Source organism: Oncorhynchus keta, chromosome 15, assembly GCF_023373465.1.
Source record: "Oncorhynchus keta strain PuntledgeMale-10-30-2019 chromosome 15, Oket_V2, whole genome shotgun sequence".
NCBI classification, from domain to species: domain Eukaryota; kingdom Metazoa; phylum Chordata; class Actinopteri; order Salmoniformes; family Salmonidae; genus Oncorhynchus; species Oncorhynchus keta.
This window is the reverse complement of record NC_068435.1, coordinates 135,622-154,917: the sequence shown is the minus strand read 5'-3', so window position 1 is coordinate 154,917 and position 19,296 is coordinate 135,622. Positions and strand designations below refer to the sequence as shown.

At 46.6% G+C, this 19,296-nt stretch overlaps 1 protein-coding gene and 1 long non-coding RNA gene across 2 annotated transcripts in view; both read right to left on the bottom strand.

Moving 5' to 3' along the window:
* The window catches only part of LOC118381332 (EMILIN-2-like), a 60,744-nt gene extending 52,022 nt beyond the window's left edge, over positions 1 to 8,722 (bottom strand). The window contains exons 1-2 of the mRNA XM_052464297.1: positions 8,389 to 8,722; positions 7,286 to 7,411 (exon numbers count right to left, since the gene is read on the bottom strand). Of these exons, the coding sequence (XP_052320257.1) occupies positions 7,286 to 7,411; positions 8,389 to 8,543 (281 nt within the window). The 5' untranslated portion in view covers positions 8,544 to 8,722. The remainder of the gene's footprint in view (positions 1 to 7,285; positions 7,412 to 8,388) is intronic.
* LOC127907464 (uncharacterized) lies at positions 5,021 to 6,232 on the bottom strand. Its single transcript, XR_008064427.1, has 3 exons — positions 6,141 to 6,232; positions 5,657 to 5,762; positions 5,021 to 5,242 (listed from the first exon to the last, which is right to left on the bottom strand). It is a non-coding gene; the product is annotated as an uncharacterized LOC127907464 (long non-coding RNA).
* Positions 8,723 to 19,296: the final 10,574 nt, after the last annotated feature.

Sequence of the window (19,296 nt, the reverse complement as noted above, 5' to 3'; positions counted from 1 at the left end):
GAAGGTGGACAGCAACAGAAGGTGGACAGCAACAGATAGGTGGTCAGCAACAGAAAGAGAGAGCAACAGAAAGAGAGAGCAACAGAAAGAGAGAGCAACAGAAAGAGAGAGCAACAGATTGGTGGACAGGAACAGAAAGAGAGAGCAACAGATAGGTGGACAGCAACAGAAGAGAGCAACAAAGGTGGACAGCAACAGATAGGTGGACAGCAACAGAAAGAGAGAGCAACAGAAAGAGAGAGCAACAGATAGGTGGACAGCAACAGATATGTGGACAGCAACAGAAAGAGAGAGCAACAGAAAGAGAGAGCAACAGATAGGTGGACACCAACAGAAAGAGAGAGCAACAGAAAGAGAGAGCAACAGATAGGTGGACACCAACAGAAAGAGAGAGCAACAGAAAGAGAGAGCAACAGATAGGTGGACACCAACAGAAAGAGAGAGAAACAGAAAGAGAAAGCAACAGATAGGTGGACAGCAACAGAAGAGAGCAACAGAAAGAGAGCAACAAAGGTGGACAGCAACAGAAAGAGAGAGAAACAGATAGGTGGACAGCAACAGATATGTGGACAGCAACAGAAAGAGAGAGCAACAGAAAGGTGGATAGCAACAGACAAGAGGATAGCAACAGACAGGAGGATAGCAACAGACAGGAGGATAGCAACAGACAGGAGGATAGCAACAGATAGGTGGACAGCAACAGATAGGTGGACAGCAACAGATAGGTGGACAGCAACAGATAGGTGGACAGCAACAGACAAAGAGAGAGCAACAGATAGGTGGATAGCAACAGATAAAAGAGAGAGCAACAGACAGGTGGATAGTAACAGATAGGTGGATAGCAACAGATAAAAGAGAGAGACTCAACAATTTAAGTCCAGTAGTGAAACAGAGCTGTCTATCCATAACCCAATGCCAGGCCTCCTCCCTATCTCTCTCACGGAAACTTGGGTTCAGGTTTCTCTGACCTGCCTCCCAGGAGATTCTGGGATTTCCAGATCATTTTCCGTCATGCAGAGAAAGGAGTTAGGGTTAGAAAAAGAAAGCAAAGGCATGAACTCTAATAGTTTACCAGCCCCTTTGTGTCTTTCTCTTTCCCTCTCGTTCTCTCTCCCTCCCTCTGTCTCTCTCTCTAATAGTTTACCAGTCCCTTTGTGTCTCTCTTTCCCTCTCGTTCTCTCTCCCTCCCTCTGTCTCTCTCTCTAAGAATGTACCAGTCCCTTTCTCGCTCTCTCTCTCCTTCCGTCTCTCTCTCTCTCTCTCCTTCGTCTCTCTCTCTAATAGTTTACCAGTCCCTTTTTGTCTTTCTTTCCCTCTCGTTCTCTCTCTCTCCCTCTCTCTCTAAGAATGTACCAGTCCCTTTCTCGCTCTCTCTCTCCTTCCGTCTCTCTCCCTCTCTCTCCTTGCGTCTCTCTCTCGAATAGTTTACCAGCCCCTTTGTGTCTTTCTCTTTCTCTTTCCCTCTCGTTCTCTCTCCCTCCCTCTCCCTCTCTAATAGTTTACCAGTCCCTTTGTATCGCTCTTTCCCTCTCGTTCTCTCTCCCTTCCTCAGCCTCTCTCTCTAAGAATTTACCAGTCCCTTTCGCTCTCTCTCTCTCCTTCGTCTCTCTCTCTAATAGTTTACCAGTCCCTTTGTGACTCTCTTTCTCATTCTCTCACACTCCCTCAGTCTCTCTCTACTTCCCTCCTTGTCACCCTCCCTCTCCGTGTCTCCCTCCCTCCCTCTCAGTGTCTCCCTCCCTCTCAGTGTCTCCCTCCCTCTCAGTGTCTCCCTCCCTCTCAGTGTCTCCCTCCCTCTCCGTGTCTCCCTCCCTCTCCGTGTCTCCCTCCCTCTCCGTGTCTCCCTCCCTCTCAGTGTCTCCCTCCCTCTCCGTGTCTCCCTCCCTCTCCGTGTCTCCCTCCCTCTCAGTGTCTCCCTCCCTCTCAGTGTCTCCCTCCCTCCCCATGTCTCCCTCCCCCCTCCCTCCCTCTCCGTGTGTCTCCCTCCGTGTCTCCCTCCCCCTCCCTCCCTCTCCGTGTGTCTCCCTCCGTGTCTCCCTCCGTGTCTCCCTCCGTGTCTCCCTCCGTGTCTCCCTCCGTGTCTCCCTCCGTGTCTCCCTCTCGCTCGCTCTCTAATTTTTATTCCATGAAGTCATGACCGTTTGAGAACAGATTACACAAGACAGAGGTGTTCTCAAGGGGGTAAAACGTCAAATATTTAACTTCACTCCAACTATGTGTCGAACGTGTATTTTGCAAAATAGTGCGGCCAACTTACAATAAAACCATGACGTCACTCTAAACATGAATGTCACAGTGTTATGGCAAAACCGAGGTACTGATTGTTGGAGCCAAAGCACAGGGAGAGAATCTGTCCGAACATTTTAATTAATGGGCAATAAAGATAAAACACCTGGGGAAAAAAACAAAGTGTTATTTTAGATTCTGAACTACATTTCCAATCACACATTAGGAATGTGACCACAATAGCTTTTTAATATCTGAGGAACATTTCCAAGGTGTGGCTGTTTCTCTCTCAGGCTGATACAGAGACACTCATCCATGCTTTTATTACAAGCAGGCTTGACTACAGTAATGCTCTCCTGTCTGGTCTACCTAAGAAAGCTATTGGTCATCTGCAAAACATACAGAATGCTGCAGCATGGGTACTGACCAAGATCAGACAGAGAACACACACTACATCGGTTTTAACCTCTATAGGGTATGTGGGACGCTAGCGTCCCATCTGGCCAACATCCAGTGAGATTGCAGAGCGCCAAATTCAAATACAGAAATACTCATTATAAAAATTCAGGAAATAAAACACATTTTACATAGGTTTAAAACCTCTTACGGAGGCTGCGAATTTTCGCAGCTTTTTGTTAAAAATCGCGCAACATTTCAGCGCTCTGCTACTCATGCCAGGAATATAGTATATGCATATGATTAGTATGTGTGGATAGAAAACACTCAGACGTTTCTAAAACTGGTTAAATCACAGCTGTGACTATAACAGAACGTGCGATTCATCGAAAAGTGCAGGAAAATCTGATCACTGAAAATGGAAAAATATATACATGCGCCACTTCAACCAATTGTTAAAGGTGACCCAGATTAAATGAGGCCGAGCTTGCAATACCTACAGCTTCCACACGATGTCAACAGTCTTGTCATTTGCCTACGATTTGTTTCTTGGTCAAAGCAATAAAAGGCCAAGAAGAAGAGAGAGCAACAGAACCCAATCAGTGGAACCCAATCAGTGGACCCTGGGCTGCCCAGCTATGGTAAATCTAATGGTGTTAAACCCCATCAGTGGAACCTGGGCTGTCCAACTCAGTGGAACCTGGGTGGTAAATCTAATGGTGTTAAACCCCATCAGTGGAACCTGGGCTGTCCAACTATGGCAAATCTAATGGTGTTAAACCCCATCAGTGGAACCTGGGCTGTCCAACTATGGTAAATCTAATGGTGTTAAACCCCATCAGTGGAACCTGGGCTGTCCAACTATGGTAAATCTAATGGTGTTTAAACCCCATCAGTGGAACCTGGGCTGTCCAACTATGGTAAATCTAATGGTGTTAAACCCCATCAGTGGAACCTGGGCTGTCCAACTATGGTAAATCTAATGGTGTTAAACCCCATCAGTGGAACCTGGGCTGTCCAACTGTGGTAAATCTAATGGTGTTAAACCCCATCAGTGGAACCTGGGCTGTCCAACTATGGTAAATCTAATGGTGTTAAACCCCATCAGTGGAACCCCTATGGTAAATCAGTGAAACCTGGGCTGTCCTGGGAACCTGTCCAACTATGGTAAATCTAATGGTGTTAAACCCCATCAGTGGAACCCCATCAGTGGGACTGTGGTAACTAATGGTGTTAAACCCCATCAGTGGAACCTGGGCTGTCCAACTATGGTAAATCTAATGGTGTTAAACCCCATCAGTGGAACCTGGGCTGTCCAACTGTGGTAAATCTAATGGTGTTAAACCCCATCAGTGGAACCTGGGCTGTCCAACTATGGTAAATCTAATGGTGTTAAACCCCATCAGTGGAACCCCATCAGTGGAACCTGGGCTGTCCAACTATGGTAAATCTAATGGTGTTAAACCCCATCAGTGGAACCTGGGCTGTCCAACTATGGTAAATCTAATGGTGTTAAACCCCATCAGTGGAACCTGGGCTGTCCAACTATGGTAAATCTAATGGTGTTAAACCCCATCAGTGGAACCTGGGCTGTCCAACTATGGTAAATCTAATGGTGTTAAACCCCATCAGTGGAACCCCATCAGTGGAACCCCATCAGTGGAACCTGGGCTGTCCAACTATGGTAAATCTAATGGTGTTAAACCCCATCAGTGGAACCTGGGCTGTCCAAGTGGTAAATCTAATGGTGTTAAACCCCATCAGTGGAATCAGTGGTGAACCCCATCAGTGGAACCTGGGCTGTCCAACTGTGGTAAATCTAATGGTGTTAAACCCCATCAGTGGAACCTGGGCTGTCCAACTGTGGTAAATCTAATGGTGTTAGTGGAACCCCATCAGTGGAACCTGGGCTGTCCAACTATGGTAAATCTAATGGTGTTAAACCCCATCAGTGGAACCTGGGCTGTCCCTATGGTAAATCTAATGGTGCTGTCCAGTGGAACCTGGGCTGGTAAATCTAATGGTGTTCAGTGGAACCCCATCAGTGGAACCTGGGCTGTCCAACTGTGGTAAATCTAATGGTGTTAAACCCCATCAGTGGAACCCCATCAGTGGAACCTGTTAAACCCCATCAGTGGCTGTCCAACTGTGGTAAATCTAATGGTGTTAAACCCCATCAGTGGTGGAACCTGGGCAGTGGAACCTCCAACTATGGTAAATCTAATGGTGTTAAACCCCATCAATGGAACCTGGGCTGTCCAACTGTGGTAAATCTAATGGTGTTAAACCCCATCAGTGGAACCTGGGCTGTCCAACTATGGTAAATCTAATGGTGTTAAACCCCATCAGTGGAACCTGGGCTGTCCAACTATGGTAAATCTAATGGTGTTAAACCCCATCAGTGGAACCTGGGCTGTCCAACTATGGTAAATCTAATGGTGTTAAACCCCATCAGTGGAACCTGGGCTGTCCAACTATGGTAAATCTAATGGTGTTAAACCCCATCAGTGGAACCTGGGCTGTCCAACTGTGGTAAATCTAATGGTGTTAAACCCCATCAGTGGAACCTGGGCTGTCCAACTGTGGTAAATCTAATGGTGTTAAACCCCATCAGTGGAACCTGGGCTGTCCAACTGTGGTAAATCTAATGGTGTTAAACCCCATCAGTGGAACCCCATCAGTGGAACCTGGGCTGTCCAACTATGGTAAATCTAATGGTGTTAAACCCCATCAGTGGAACCCCATCAGTGGAACCTGGGCTGTCCAACTATGGTAAATCTAATGGTGTTAAACCCCATCAGTGGAACCTGGGCTGTCCAACTATGGTAAATCTAATGGTGTTAAACCCCATCAGTGGAACCTGGGCTGTCCAACTATGGTAAATCTAATCAGTGTAAATCTAATGGTGTTAAACCCCATCAGTGGAACCTGGGCTGTCCAACTGTGGTAAATCTAATGGTGTTAAACCCCATCAGTGGAACCTGGGCTGTCCAACTATGGTAAATCTAATGGTGTTAAACCCCATCAGTGGAACCTGGGCTGTCCAACTGTGGTAAATCTAATGGTGTTAAACCCCATCAGTGGAACCTGGGCTGTCCAACTGTGGTAAATCTAATGGTGTTAAACCCCATCAGTGGAACCTGGGCTGTCCAACTATGGTAAATCTAATGGTGTTAAACCCCATCAGTGGAACCTGGGCTGTCCAACTAATGGGTAAATCCAACTATGGTAAATCTAATGGTGTTAAACCCCATCAGTGGAACCTGGGCTGTCCAACTAATGGTGGTAAATCTAATGGTGTTAAACCCCATCAGTGGAACCTGGGCTGTCCAACTATGGTAAATCTAATGGTGTTAAACCCCATCAGTGGAACCTGGGCTGTCCAACTATGGTAAATCTAATGGTGTTAAACCCCATCAGTGGAACCTGGGCTGTCCAACTATGGTAAATCTAATGGTGTTAAACCCCATCAGTGGAACCTGGGCTGTCCAACTATGGTAAATCTAATGGTGTTAAACCCCATCAGTGGAACCTGGGCTGTCCAACTATGGTAAATCTAATGGTGTTAAACCCCATCAGTGGAACCTGGGCTGTCCAACTGTGGTAAATCTAATGGTGTTAAACCCCATCAGTGGAACCTGGGCTGTCCATGGTAAATCTATGGTAAATCTAATGGTGTTAAACCCCATCAGTGGAACCCCATCAGTGGAACCCCATCAGTGGAACTCCATCAGTGGAAGTTATGAAATGTTTCCAGTGACGCTCTAATAATGAAAACAACAACTTTCTTTTGATGTTGTCAGAGTCATTCATTCTGTGGTTGATCAGTCATCCCGTCAGTCCTATTACTGGAATAAATGAGCTAATCAGAGTGGATTAATCATTGCTGTTCACTGGCTAACTCATAAGTACTTTCCAAACTGCTGTTTTCTCCCTTCTGTCCCTTTTCCTAACCCTTCTCACCCCTCCAGTGGACCTGAGGTGACTAAGTAGTAAGGAGCAACTCCACCTAGTTTCCATCACATTGCTGTAACATCCCCAGCCCTCTTAGATGAGAAAATAAGAGAAGGGAGGGAATAATATTCTATTATATCTCTCTCTCTCTGTCCTCCACCCATCTCTCTCTCTCTCACTCTGTCCTCCACCCATCTCTCTCTCTCTCACTCTGTCCTCCACCCATCTCTCTCTCTCTCTCTCTGTCCTCCACCCATCTCTCTCTCTCTCTGTCCTCCACCCATCTCTCTCTCTCTCTCTGTCCTCCACCCATCTCTCTCTCTGTCCTCTCTCTCTCTCTCTCTGTCCTCCACCCATTCCTCTCTGTCCTCCACCCATCCCTCTCTGTCCTCCACCCATCCCTCTCTGTCCTCCACCCATCCCTCTCTGTCATCCACCCATCCCTCTCTGTCCTCCACCCATCCCTCTCTGTCATCCACCCATCCCTCTCTGTCATTCCTCTCTCTCTGTCCTCCACCCATCCCTCTCTGTCATCCCCTTCTGTCCTCCACCCATCCCTCTCTCCCATACCTCTCTGTCATCCCTCTCTCTGTCCTCCACCCATCCCTCTCTGTCATCCCCCTCTGTCCTCCACCCATCCCTCTCTCCCATACCTCTCTGTCATCCCTCTCTCTGTCCTCCACCCATCCCTCTCTCCAGGGAAACTTACATCACTTGTTGCTCACAGTCTGGGTCATGGTTTGGGCACGGTGCCACCTCAGGCTCCACAAAGCTCTCCACATTCCCCTGGACGGTACAGCTCACGTTCTTATGGACCACATATGCACACCAGTTCCTAGAGGGGGAGGAGAGAAAGAGAGAGAGATGTGTAAGCAAAATATGTCATTGGTAACCAACCATCAGGCAACAATTCCAACCCTTCCAAGCTTGAGAAATAAGATACAAATAGTCTATTGTCTGATAGAAATAGTTGAGAAAAAAAGAGAGAAATAAAAGTCAGCATCTGTGTGGATCATTTAGCTGTAGCTGACTGGTGCAGATAACCAGCCTATCACATTACAGTGTGACTGGGGAAGATAACCAGCCTATCACATTACAGGGTGACTGGGGAAGATAACCAGCCTATCACATTACAGGGTGACTGGGGAAGATAACCAGCCTATCACATTACAGGGTGAACCAGCCTATCACATTACAGGGTGACTGGGGAAGATAACCAGCCTATCACATTACAGTGTGACTGGGGAAGATAACCAGCCTATCACATTACAGGGTGACTGGGGAAGATAACCAGCCTATCACATTACAGGGTGACTGGGGAAGATAACCAGCCTATCACATTACAGGGTGACTGGGGAAGATAACCAGCCTATCACATTACAGGGTGACTGGTTTCCACCTCCAATTAGTATATCTACTGATTGACATGTGATTTTATCATTATGGATTAGAGCAGATCGGTTGATATGTACAGTGAAGACACAGACAGGCTGCATCAGAACACAGAACACAGATTATAATGCTGCAGCAAACAGACAAGACTAGACACACTCAGTGGTGCATTATTCTCCATAACAAAACTCAGAAACAACTCAATGCAACAATTTAGTGATAAATAACTGCAGTAAAATAATTCAAAATGTAAACGTATATTGAAATAATTCAATGTAATCACGTGTAATCACTTCATTTACTGCACTAATTAAAGAGAAAAAGTCCTGCGAAAATAAAATAAGATCGCAACGATACAGAACACAACTCGTTTGAGGCAAATGGCAATAAATAAAACAGATTAAAAATATAATTATTTACCTATTCCTCTGTGACTGTCGGTGTCTCGCTCCCTGGTACGCAGCTCCTTGGAAAAGGTTGTAGTTCGGCGGATTTTGTCCGTTGGTGACAGAAAAGTTGAATAACAGAGAGAACAATGTCCATGTTACCCCCAAATCAGCTGCTCCCCACTTCATCGTAGACAACAGATTAAATTAACTACTACGGAACATGGACAAGAAAAGTTCAGATATATGTATCTTTTAAAAGTTGGTATCCTGTGGGCGCTGCCGCCCGGTAACTGAGCAGAACCTGACAAAATGTTGGAGATCTCTTTGCGGGTCGCTGTTGACTCCACTGGAACGACGTAGCTGTTAAGACCCCTTTCCCCTCCCATCCTCCCTGCCTTCCTTCGACCCCAGCCCAGCCCCTCCCCTCTCCACCCCATGAGAAACAAACACGCCCCGAATTGTCCGCAGCTTGTACTGTGCGCGCACACACACACGCTGTAACAGCGCGTACTGTGCCCTGCAGGCAGACTGTTACAAACATTTATAGCATCTGCCTTCTTGCTGTTCCCATTAATGTTTGTACCATGTTGTGTTGCTACCATGTTGTTGTCATGTGGTGTTGCCAACATGCTGTGTTGTCATGTGTTGCTGCCATGCTATGTTGTTGTCTTAGGTCTCTCTTTATTTAGTGTTGTGTTGTCTATCTTGTCGTGATGTGTGTTTGCCTTTTGGTAGGCCATCATTGTAAATAAGAATTTGTTCTTAACTGACTTGGCTAGTTAAATAAAGGTTAAATACATTAAAACACATCTGCTATCTGTTCTGTCACATTGAAGACCAATTATGTGCCTGATTTTGTTGTGGGAGACTTTTGAGAAAACATTTCATATCTTATATATATTTAACTTAATAATACGATTTAGTAATATCCCCTCTAATTTTAGTCATTGACTATTAGTCAAATTGATAAGAGTGAGTCAAATACATTTCCTGGGATGTCTTTTTCACCATGCATTCCCTATGCCGCTAAATAGTGAATCAAACATCAGATATATGAGTACTGTAGACTCCTGTCATGATGTTGAATTAGTCAATGAATGGCTAGGAATATTTAAGGCCAGGTTCCTATATTTCCTGTTGTTATTAGGTACAGTCATCATCTTTTACTGTGGATGGAGGCAAATTGTTACAGTCTTGTACCAATTAACCTCTACGTGATCGGTATGTCCCCCGCAGGATAGTTGAGCTAACGTAGGCTAAGTAACAAGAACATTTCCCAGGACATATACATATCTGATATTTGCAGAAAGCTTACATTCTTGTTAATCTAACTGCACTGTCCAATTTACAGTAGCTATTACAATGAAAGAATACCATGCTATTGTTTGAGGAGAGTACACTTGAAAATGTATTAATAAACCAATTAGGCACATTTGGGCAGTCTTGATACAACATTTTGAACAGATATGCAATGGTTCATTGGCTCAGTCTAAAACTTTGCACATACACTGCTGACATATAGTGGCCAAAATCTAAATTGCACCTGGACTGGAATAATACATTATAGCCCTTCTCTTGCATTTCAAAGATTATGGTACAAACATTTTTTTTAAAACATGTTTTTTTCATTGTTTAGTCTTTTTCCAGATCTAATGTGTTATATTCTTCTACATTAATTTTACATTTTCACAAACTTCAAAGTGTTTCCTTTCAAATGGTAGCAAGAATATGCTTATCCTTGCTTATCCATCCTTGCATTGTTGCAGCCCTGGAGGCAGCACACACACGGGCAGGCAGGCAGGCAGGCAGGCAGGCAGGCAGGCAGGCAGGCAGGCACACAGGCAGGCAGGCAGACACGCAGGCAGGCAGGCAGGCAGGCAGGCAGGCAGGCAGGCACACAGGCAGGCAGGCAGGCAGGCAGGGCACGCAGGCAGGCACACAGGCAGGCAGGCAGGCACGCAGGGCAGGCACACAGGCAGACAGGCAGGCAGGCAGGCAGGCAGGCAGGCAGGCAGGCAGGCAGGCAGGCAGGCAGGCAGGCAGGCACGCAGGCACGCAGGCAGGCACACAGGCAGGCAGGCAGGCAGGCAGGCAGGCAGGCAGGCAGTGCTGGGAAAAATACCCAAATATCATACTTGAGTAAAAGTAAAGATAACTTAATAGAAAATGACTCAAGTGAAAGGGAAAGTCACCCACTAAAATATTACTTGACTAAAAGTCTAAAAGTATTTTGTTTTAAATATACTTAACTATCAAAAGTACATGCAATTGCTAAAATATACTTAAGTATCAAAAGTAAAAGTGTAAATCATTTAAAATTCCTTATATTACGCAAACCAGATGGCACCATTTTTTACATTTGTATTTATTTATGGATAGCCAGGGACAGACTCCAACTCTCAGACATAATTTACAAATGAAGCATTTGTGTTTAGTGAGTCTGCCAGATCAGAGGCAGTAGGGATGACCAGGGATGTTCTCTTCATAACTGTGTGAATTGGACCATTTTCCTGTCCTGCTAACCATTCAAAATGTAAAGACTACTTTTGGATGTCAGAGAAAATGTATGGAGTAAAAAGTACCTTATTTCACTTCCTATCCATCACTTCCTGTTAAACGTGGAATGAGGGAGAGCTCAGTTTGTTGTTTTGGAAAGTTTTGAAAGTCTATTGAAATAGTTTGGTTACTAGCCAACTACCTTTTGAGTTTGGATCCTGTGACGCGGTCGGCATCAGGTGCTGGGACTCTAGACTATCTGTCTAGTGATCCTGCCGACCAAGGCCGGGTCTGAGGAGCTGTTTGGCGTAGCAGCTAGCCTAGCTGTGCTAGTTACCTACATATCAAGCTAGTTGAGTTTTCTTGAGGGCTCGAATGCAGCCTGCAACGCTGTGGGCCATTGTGGCTGGGACAGCAGATTGCCCCAGGCTTGTGGCTGTTTAGATCCCTGCTGTTTGTTGTTGTTGTTTTCAATCTTCCCTGCAGGGCAGATGCCATGTCTGGAACTGAGAGGACTAACAGCATAACCTACATTGTTACCATGACAAAGACCAAAGCCAGCGTGAGTACAGGTGACCAGCTAACTAAAAGGTGAACAGCTAGCAGGTGACCAGCTATCTAAAAGGTGACCAGCTAACTAAAAGGTGAACAGCTAGCAGGTGACCAGCTAACTAAAAGGTGAACAGCTTGCAGGTGACCAGCTATCTAAAAGGTGAACAGCTAACTAAAAGATGACCAGCTAACTAAAAGGTGAACAGCTAGCAGGTGACCAGCTATCTAAAAGGTGAACAGCTAGCAGGTGACCAGCTATCTAATAGGTGAACAGCTAGCAGGTGACCAGCTGTCTAAAAGGTGACCAGCTAACTAAAAGGTGACTAGCTAACTAAAATATGACCAGCTAACTAAAGGTGAACAGCTAGCAGGTGACCAGCTGTCTGAAAAAGGTGACCAGCTAACTAAAAGGTGACTAGCTAACTAAAAGATGACCAGCTAACTAAAAAGGTGAACAGCTAGCAGGTGACCAGCTAACTAAAAGGTGAACAGCTAGCAGGTGACCAGCTAACTAAAAGGTGAACAGCTTGCAGGTGACCAGCTAACTAAAAGGTGACCAGCTAACTAAAATATGACCAGCTAACTAAAAGGTGAACAGCTAGCAGGTGACCAGCTATCTAAAAGGTGAACAGCTAGCAGGTGACCAGCTAACTAAAAGGTGAACAGCTAGCAGGTGACCAGCTAACTAAAAGGTGAACAGCTAGCAGGTGACCAGCTAACTAAAAGGTGAACAGCTAGCAGGTGACCAGCTAACTAAAAGGTGAACAGCTAGCAGGTGACCAGCTAACTAAAAGGTGACTAGCTAACTAAAAGATGACCAGCTAACTAAAAGGTGAACAGCTAGCAGGTGACCAGCTAACTAAAAGGTGAACAGCTAGCAGGTGACCAGCTAACTAAAAGGTGAACAGCTAGCAGGTGACCAGCTAACTAAAAGGTGACCAGCTAACTAAAAGGTGAAGTGCTAATAGGTGACCAGCTAACAGGTCATCAGCTAACTAAAATATGACCAGCTAACTAAAAGGTGAACAGCTAGCAGGTGACCAGCTAACTAGAAGATGACCAGGTAAATAAAAGGTGAAGCGCTAATAGGTGACCAGCTAACAGGTCATCAGCTAACTAAAATATGACCAGCTAACTAAAAGGTGAACCGCTAGCAGGTGACCAGCTAACTAGAAGGTGAAGCGCTAATAGGTGACCAGCTAACAGGTCATCAGCTAACTAAAATATGACCAGCTAACTAAAAGGTGAACAGCTAGCAGGTGACCAGCTATCTAAAAGGTGAACAGCTAGCAGGTGACCAGCTATCTAAAAGGTGAACAGCTAGCAGGTGACCAGCTATCTAAAAGGTGAACAGCTAGCAGGTGACCAGCTAACTAAAAGGTGAACAGCTAGCAGGTGACCAGCTAACTAAAAGGTGAACAGCTAGCAGGTGACCAGCTATCTAAAAGGTGAACAGCTAGCAGGTGACCAGCTAACTAAAAGGTGAACAGCTAACTAAAAGATGACCAGCTATCTAAAAGGTGAACAGCTAGCAGGTGACCAGCTAACTAAAAGGTGAACAGCTAACAGGTGACCAGCTAACTAAAAGGTCATCAGCTAACTAAAATATGACCAGCTAACTAAAAGGTGAACAGCTAGCAGGTGACCAGCTATCTAAAAGGTGAACAGCTAGCAGGTGACCAGCTATCTAAAAGGTGAACAGCTAGCAGGTGACCAGCTAACTAAAAGGTGACCAGCTAACTAAAAGATGACTAGCTAACTAAAACATGACCAGCTAACTAAAAGGTGAACAGCTAGCAGGTGTCCAGCTAACTAAAATGTGAACAGCTAGCAGGTGACCAGCTAACTAAAAGGTGAACCGCTAGCAGGTGACCAGCTAACTAGAAGATGACCAGGTAAATAAAAGGTGAAGCGTTAATAGGTGACCAGCTAACAGGTCATCAGCTAACTAAAAAGGTAATCAGCTAATTAAAAGGTGAACAGCTAACAGGTGACCCGCTACCTAAAAGGTGACCAGCTGACAGGTGACCCGCTACCTAAAAGGTGACCAGCTAACAGGTGACCAGCTTACTAACAGGTGACCAGCTAAAAGGTGGCCATCTAACTAAAAGGTGAACAGCTAACTAAAAGGTAAATAGCTAACATTGTACCAGCATGGAGTTGATCAGCTAACTAAAAGGTGACCAGCTAACTAAAAGGTGACTAGCAAATTTAACTTCCTAAAATCCTCCTAGGGCTCGGATCCCGCTAGCGGGATATAAATCGACAACATCCGATGAAGCTGGATCGCACCAAATTCAAATAACAAAATTGTAATATTAAACATTCATGAACATACAAGTGTCTTATGTCTTTTAAAAGCGTAACTTCTCGTTAATCCAACTGTGTTGTCGGATTTCAAGAAATCTTTACAGCGAAAGAATACCATGCGATTATCTGAGGACAGTGCCCGATATCAAAATACTTTTTCAACCAGCACCGGCTTCACAAAAATCACAAATAGCAATAAAATAAATCACTTACCTTTGAAGATCTTCCTCTGTTTGCAATCCCAAGGGTCCCAGCTACACAATGAATGTTCGATAACGTCCTTTATATCCAAAAACTCAGTTCAGTTGGTGCCATTGATTTCAGTAATCCACTCCTTCTACATGCATACAAATGTATCCAAAAAGCTACCGGTAAACTTTGTCCAAACAAGTCTAATCAATCCTCAGGTACCCTAATATATAAATAAACAATCATATTTCAGACGAAAAGAATGGTGTGCAATAGAAAAGAAAAATAACAAGGAGGGCGGCCCTCGTTCACGCGTGGCAAGAGTCTACCTGTCCTGCCTCTTAAGAACACCTTGGATAAACTACAACTACTTGTTCGTTTTTCAAGAAACAAGCCTGAAACCCTGTCTAAAGACTGTTGACATCTATTGGAAGCCATAAGGACTGCAATCTGGGAGCTATTTTTTGTATATCCCATAGCATTGCATTGAAGAGGCCTGTGACCTAAAAAAAAAAAAATTATCGATGGATTTTCCTTGCCTGCCATATCAGTTCTGTTATACTCACAGACATTGTTTTTTTTACAACCCCAAAACCAATTCTGCCTTTGGCAGCCTCTCCTTCCAGTTCTCTGCTGCCAATGACTGGGACAAACTACAAAAATCTCTTAAACTATCTCCCTCACTAGCTTTAAGCACCAGTTGTCAGAGCAGCTCACAGATTACTGCACCTGTACATAGCACATCTATAATTTAGCCAAAACAACTACCTCTCCCCGTAGTGTATTTATTTATTTATTTTGCTCCTTTGCACCCCATTATTTCTAACTCTACTTTGCACATTCTTCCACTGCAAATCTACCATTCCAGTGTTTTACTTGTTATATTGTATTTACCTCACTACCATGGCCTTTTTTGCCTTTACCTCCCTTATCTCACCTCATTTTCCACAATGATCTCCTTTGACTTGATCACATTGAGGGAGAGGTTGTTGTCATGGCACCATACTGCCAGGTTTCTGACCTCCTCCCTATAGGCCATCTCATCATTGTAGGTGATCAGGCCTACCACCATTGTGTCGTCTGCAAACTTAATGATGGTGTTGGAGTCATGCTTGTCCACGCAGTCATGGGTGAACAGGGAGTACAGGATGGGACTGAGCACGCACCCCTGAGGGGCCCCAGTGTTGAGGATCAGCATGGCAAATGTGTTGTTGCATACCCTTACCACCTGGGGGTGGCCAGTCAGGAAGTCCAGGATCCAGTTTCAGAGGGAGGTGTTTATTTCCTGGGTCCCTAGCTTAGTGATATCCTTTAAGGGCACTATGGTGTTGAAGGCTGAGTTGTAGTCAATTGAACAGCCTTTTCACATACAGTGGGGAGAACAAGTATTTGATACACTGCCGATTTTGCAGGTTTTCCTACTTACAAAGCATGTAGAGGTCTGTAATTGTTATCATAGGTAAGCTGAGTAATCTAACACCTGTCTCAGACCACGCGAACAGCTGAGTAATCTAACACCTGCCTCAGACCACGCGGACAGCTGAGTCATCAGCTAGCTACATAGTTGTCTTTGCTGTCTTCGTATCCAAGATAATTGTGTAGTTTAGAGTGTGTAGTCTTAGAGTGATTATCTTAATTTACAGAGGTTAGCTAGCCAGCTATTTGTCGTCCTTAACGTAGGAGACGGCTAGCCAACAGCTAGCCAAACGTCTACAGGTAGAATAGAACTTCCCACTCAACAACCCGGTCAGCATTCAACGTAACGTAATCAACACTCGCTCCACAGGTAGTATCACATTTTCATTTCATTTCATTACAGCACAACGGTTTGATTTGCTTGATTTGCTTGATCGTAGCTAGCTACATAGCTGCACAGCTACATAGCCGTCTTTGTTATCTGGAACTGCCAGATCTGCGGCCAACAAGGCAGAGTTCATCTCAGCCTATGCCTCCCTCCAGTCCCTCGACTTCTTGGCACTGACGGAAACATGGATCACCACAGATAACACTGCTACTCCTACTGCTCTCTCTTCGTCCGCCCACGTGTTCTCGCACACCCCGAGAGCTTCTGGTCAGCGGGGTGGTGGCACCGGGATCCTCATCTCTCCCAAGTGGTCATTCTCTCTTTCTCCCCTTACCCATCTGTCTATCGCCTCCTTTGAATTCCATGCTGTCACAGTTACCAGCCCTTTCAAGCTTAACATCCTTATCATTTATCGCCCTCCAGGTCCCCTCGGAGAGTTCATCAATGAGCTTGATGCCTTGATAAGCTCCTTTCCTGAGGACGGCTCACCTCTCACAGTTCTGGGCGACTTTAACCTCCCCACGTCTACCTTTGACTCATTCCTCTCTGCCTCCTTCTTTCCACTCCTCTCCTCTTTTGACCTCACCCTCTCACCTTCCCCCTACTCACAAGGCAGGCAATACGCTCGACCTCATCTTTACTAGATGCTGTTCTTCCACTAACCTCATTGCAACTCCCTCCAAGTCTCCGACCACTACCTTGTATCCTTTTCCCTCTCGCTCTCATCCAACACTTCCCACACTGCCCCTACTCGGATGGTATCGCGCCGTCCCAACCTTCGCTCTCTCTCCCCCGCTACTCTCTCCTCTTCCATCCTATCATCTCTTCCCTCTGCTCAAACCTTCTCCAACCTATCTCCTGATTCTGCCTCCTCAACCCTCCTCTCCTCCCTTTCTGCATCCTTTGACTCTCTATGTCCCCTATCCTCCAGGCCGGCTCGGTCCTCCCCTCCCGCTCCGTGGCTCGACGACTCATTGCGAGCTCACAGAACAGGGCTCCGGGCAGCCGAGCGGAAATGGAGGAAAACTCGCCTCCCTGCGGACCTGGCATTCTTTCACTCCCTCCTCTCTACATTTTCCTCCTCTGTCTCTGCTGCTAAAGCCACTTTCTACCACTCTAAATTCCAAGCATCTGCCTCTAACCCTAGGAAGCTCTTTGCCACCTTCTCCTCCCTCCTGAATCCTCCCCCCCCTCCTCCCTCTCTGCAGATGACTTCGTCAACCATTTTGAAAAGAAGAGAGATGCCCAACTCGGAGAGGGTGGAGCGGAGGATCTGATGGTTCACAGTATCGAAGGCAGCCGATAGGTCTAGAAGGATGAGAGCAGAGGAGAGAGAGTTAGCTTTAGCAGTGCGGAGCGCCTCCGTGATGCAGAGAAGAGCAGTCTCAGTTGAATGACTAGTCTTGAAACCTGACTGATTTGGATCAAGAAGGTCATTCTGAGAGAGATAGCGGTAGAGCTGGCCAAGGACGGCACGTTCAAGAGTTTTGGAGAGAAAAGAAAGAAGGGATACTGGTCTGTAGTTGTTGACATCGGAGGGATCGAGTGTAGGTTTTTTCAGAAGGGGTGCAACTCTCGCTCTCTTGAAGACGGAAGGGACGTAGCCAGCGGTCAGGGATGAGTTGATGAGCGAGGTGAGGTAAGGGAGAAGGTCTCCGGAAATGGTCTGGAGAAGAGAGGAGGGGATAGGGTCAAGCGGGCAGGTTGTTGGGCGGCCGGCCGTCACAAGACGCGAGATTTCATCTGGAGAGAGAGGGAGAAAGAGGTCAGAGCATAGGGTAGGGCAGTGTGAGCAGAACCAGCGGTGTCGTTTGACTTAGAAAACGAGGATCGGATGTCGTCGACCTTCTTTTCAAAATGGTTGACGAAGTCATCTGCAGAGAGGGAGGAGGGGGGAGGGGAGGAGGATTCAGGAGGGAGGAGAAGGTGGCAAAGAGCTTCCTAGGGTTAGAGGCAGATGCTTGGAATTTAGAGTGGTAGAAAGTGGCTTTAGCAGCAGAGACAGAGGAGGAAAATGTAGAGAGGAGGGAGTGAAAGGATGCCAGGTCCGCAGGGAGGCGAGTTTTCCTCCATTTCCGCTCGGCTGTCCGGAGCCCTGTATACCCCAGCTCCAGCCTTATAACGCATGTCTTGTATTCAAGATCCTAAATGGCCTGGCTCCCCTTTCACTCAGTATTTTTGTTAAACAGAAAACCCAAACATATGGCAGCATATCCACAAGGTCTGCCATGAGGAGGTGACTGTATAGTTCCCTCAAGGAAAAGCACCTTTAGTAATCCACTTTCTCTGAGAGCTTCCCATGTCTGGAATACACTGCCGTCAGACACACATAACTGCACCACATATCACACTTTCACAAAATGCATGAAGACATGGCTAAAGGTCAATCAGATTTGTGATCATAATGTGTTTTGTTGCTTTCCATGTTGTCTGTGGTCTGTAGCTTGTGAGGTGTGGAAACACTGTTGCTTTTATACATTTTGTCTTGCTGCTTTTTGTTCTATGTTGCTCTGTCTGTATGCTATGTCTGGCACTTTTACTGAAACATTGACTATTGTCTGTCCCTGTAAAAATAGAATAAACTCAATAAACTCAATAACGTAGTCAATGTCTTATATCCTAGCCCTATTCCCAGCCCTATGCCCTTGCCCTGTCTGCCCTATACCCCAGCCCTAAACGTCTTGTTGCCCTTCCCAGCCCTGTACCCTGCCCTAAATGCCCTATACCCCTTGCCCTATACCCCAGCCCTGTCCCCAGCCCTATGTCTGCCCTAAACCCCAGCCCTAAACCCCAGCCCTATACCCCACTGCCCTATACCCCAGCCCTGTACCCCAGCCCTATACCCCAGCCCTATACCCCAGCCCTGTACCCCAGCCCTATACCCCAGCCCTATACCCCAGCCGCAGCCCTATACCCCAGCCCTGTACCCCAGCCCTATACCCCAGCCCTATACCCCAGCCGCAGCCCTATACCCCAGCCCTGTACCCCAGCCCTATACCCCAGCCCTATACCCCAGCCCTATACCCCAGCCGCAGCCCTATACCCCAGCCCTGTACCCCAGCCAGCCCTATACCAGCCCTATACCCCAGCCCTATACCCCAGCCACAGCCCTATACCCCAGCCCTATACCCCAGCCGCAGCCCTATACCCCAGCCCTGTACCCCAGCACAAATACCCCAGCCCTATCCCCCAGCCCTATACCCCAGTCCTATACCCCAGCCCCAACCCTATACCCCAGCCCCATACCCCAGCCCCAGCCCTATACCCCAGCCCCATGCCCCAGCCCTATACCCCAGTTCTATACCCCAGCCCCATACCCCAGCCCAAGCCCTATTCCCCAGCCCCAGCCCTATACCCCAGCCCCAGCCCTATAGCCCAGCCCCATACCCCAGCCCCAGCCCTATACCCCAGCCCCAGCCCTATACCCCAGTCCTATACCCCAGCCCCAGCCCTATACCCCAGCCCCAGCCCCATACCCCAGCCCCAGCCCTATACCCCAGCTCAAGTCCTATACCCCAGCTGCAGTGCTATACCCCAGCTCCAGTCCTATACCCCAGTCCTATACCCCAGCCCCAGCCCTATACCCCA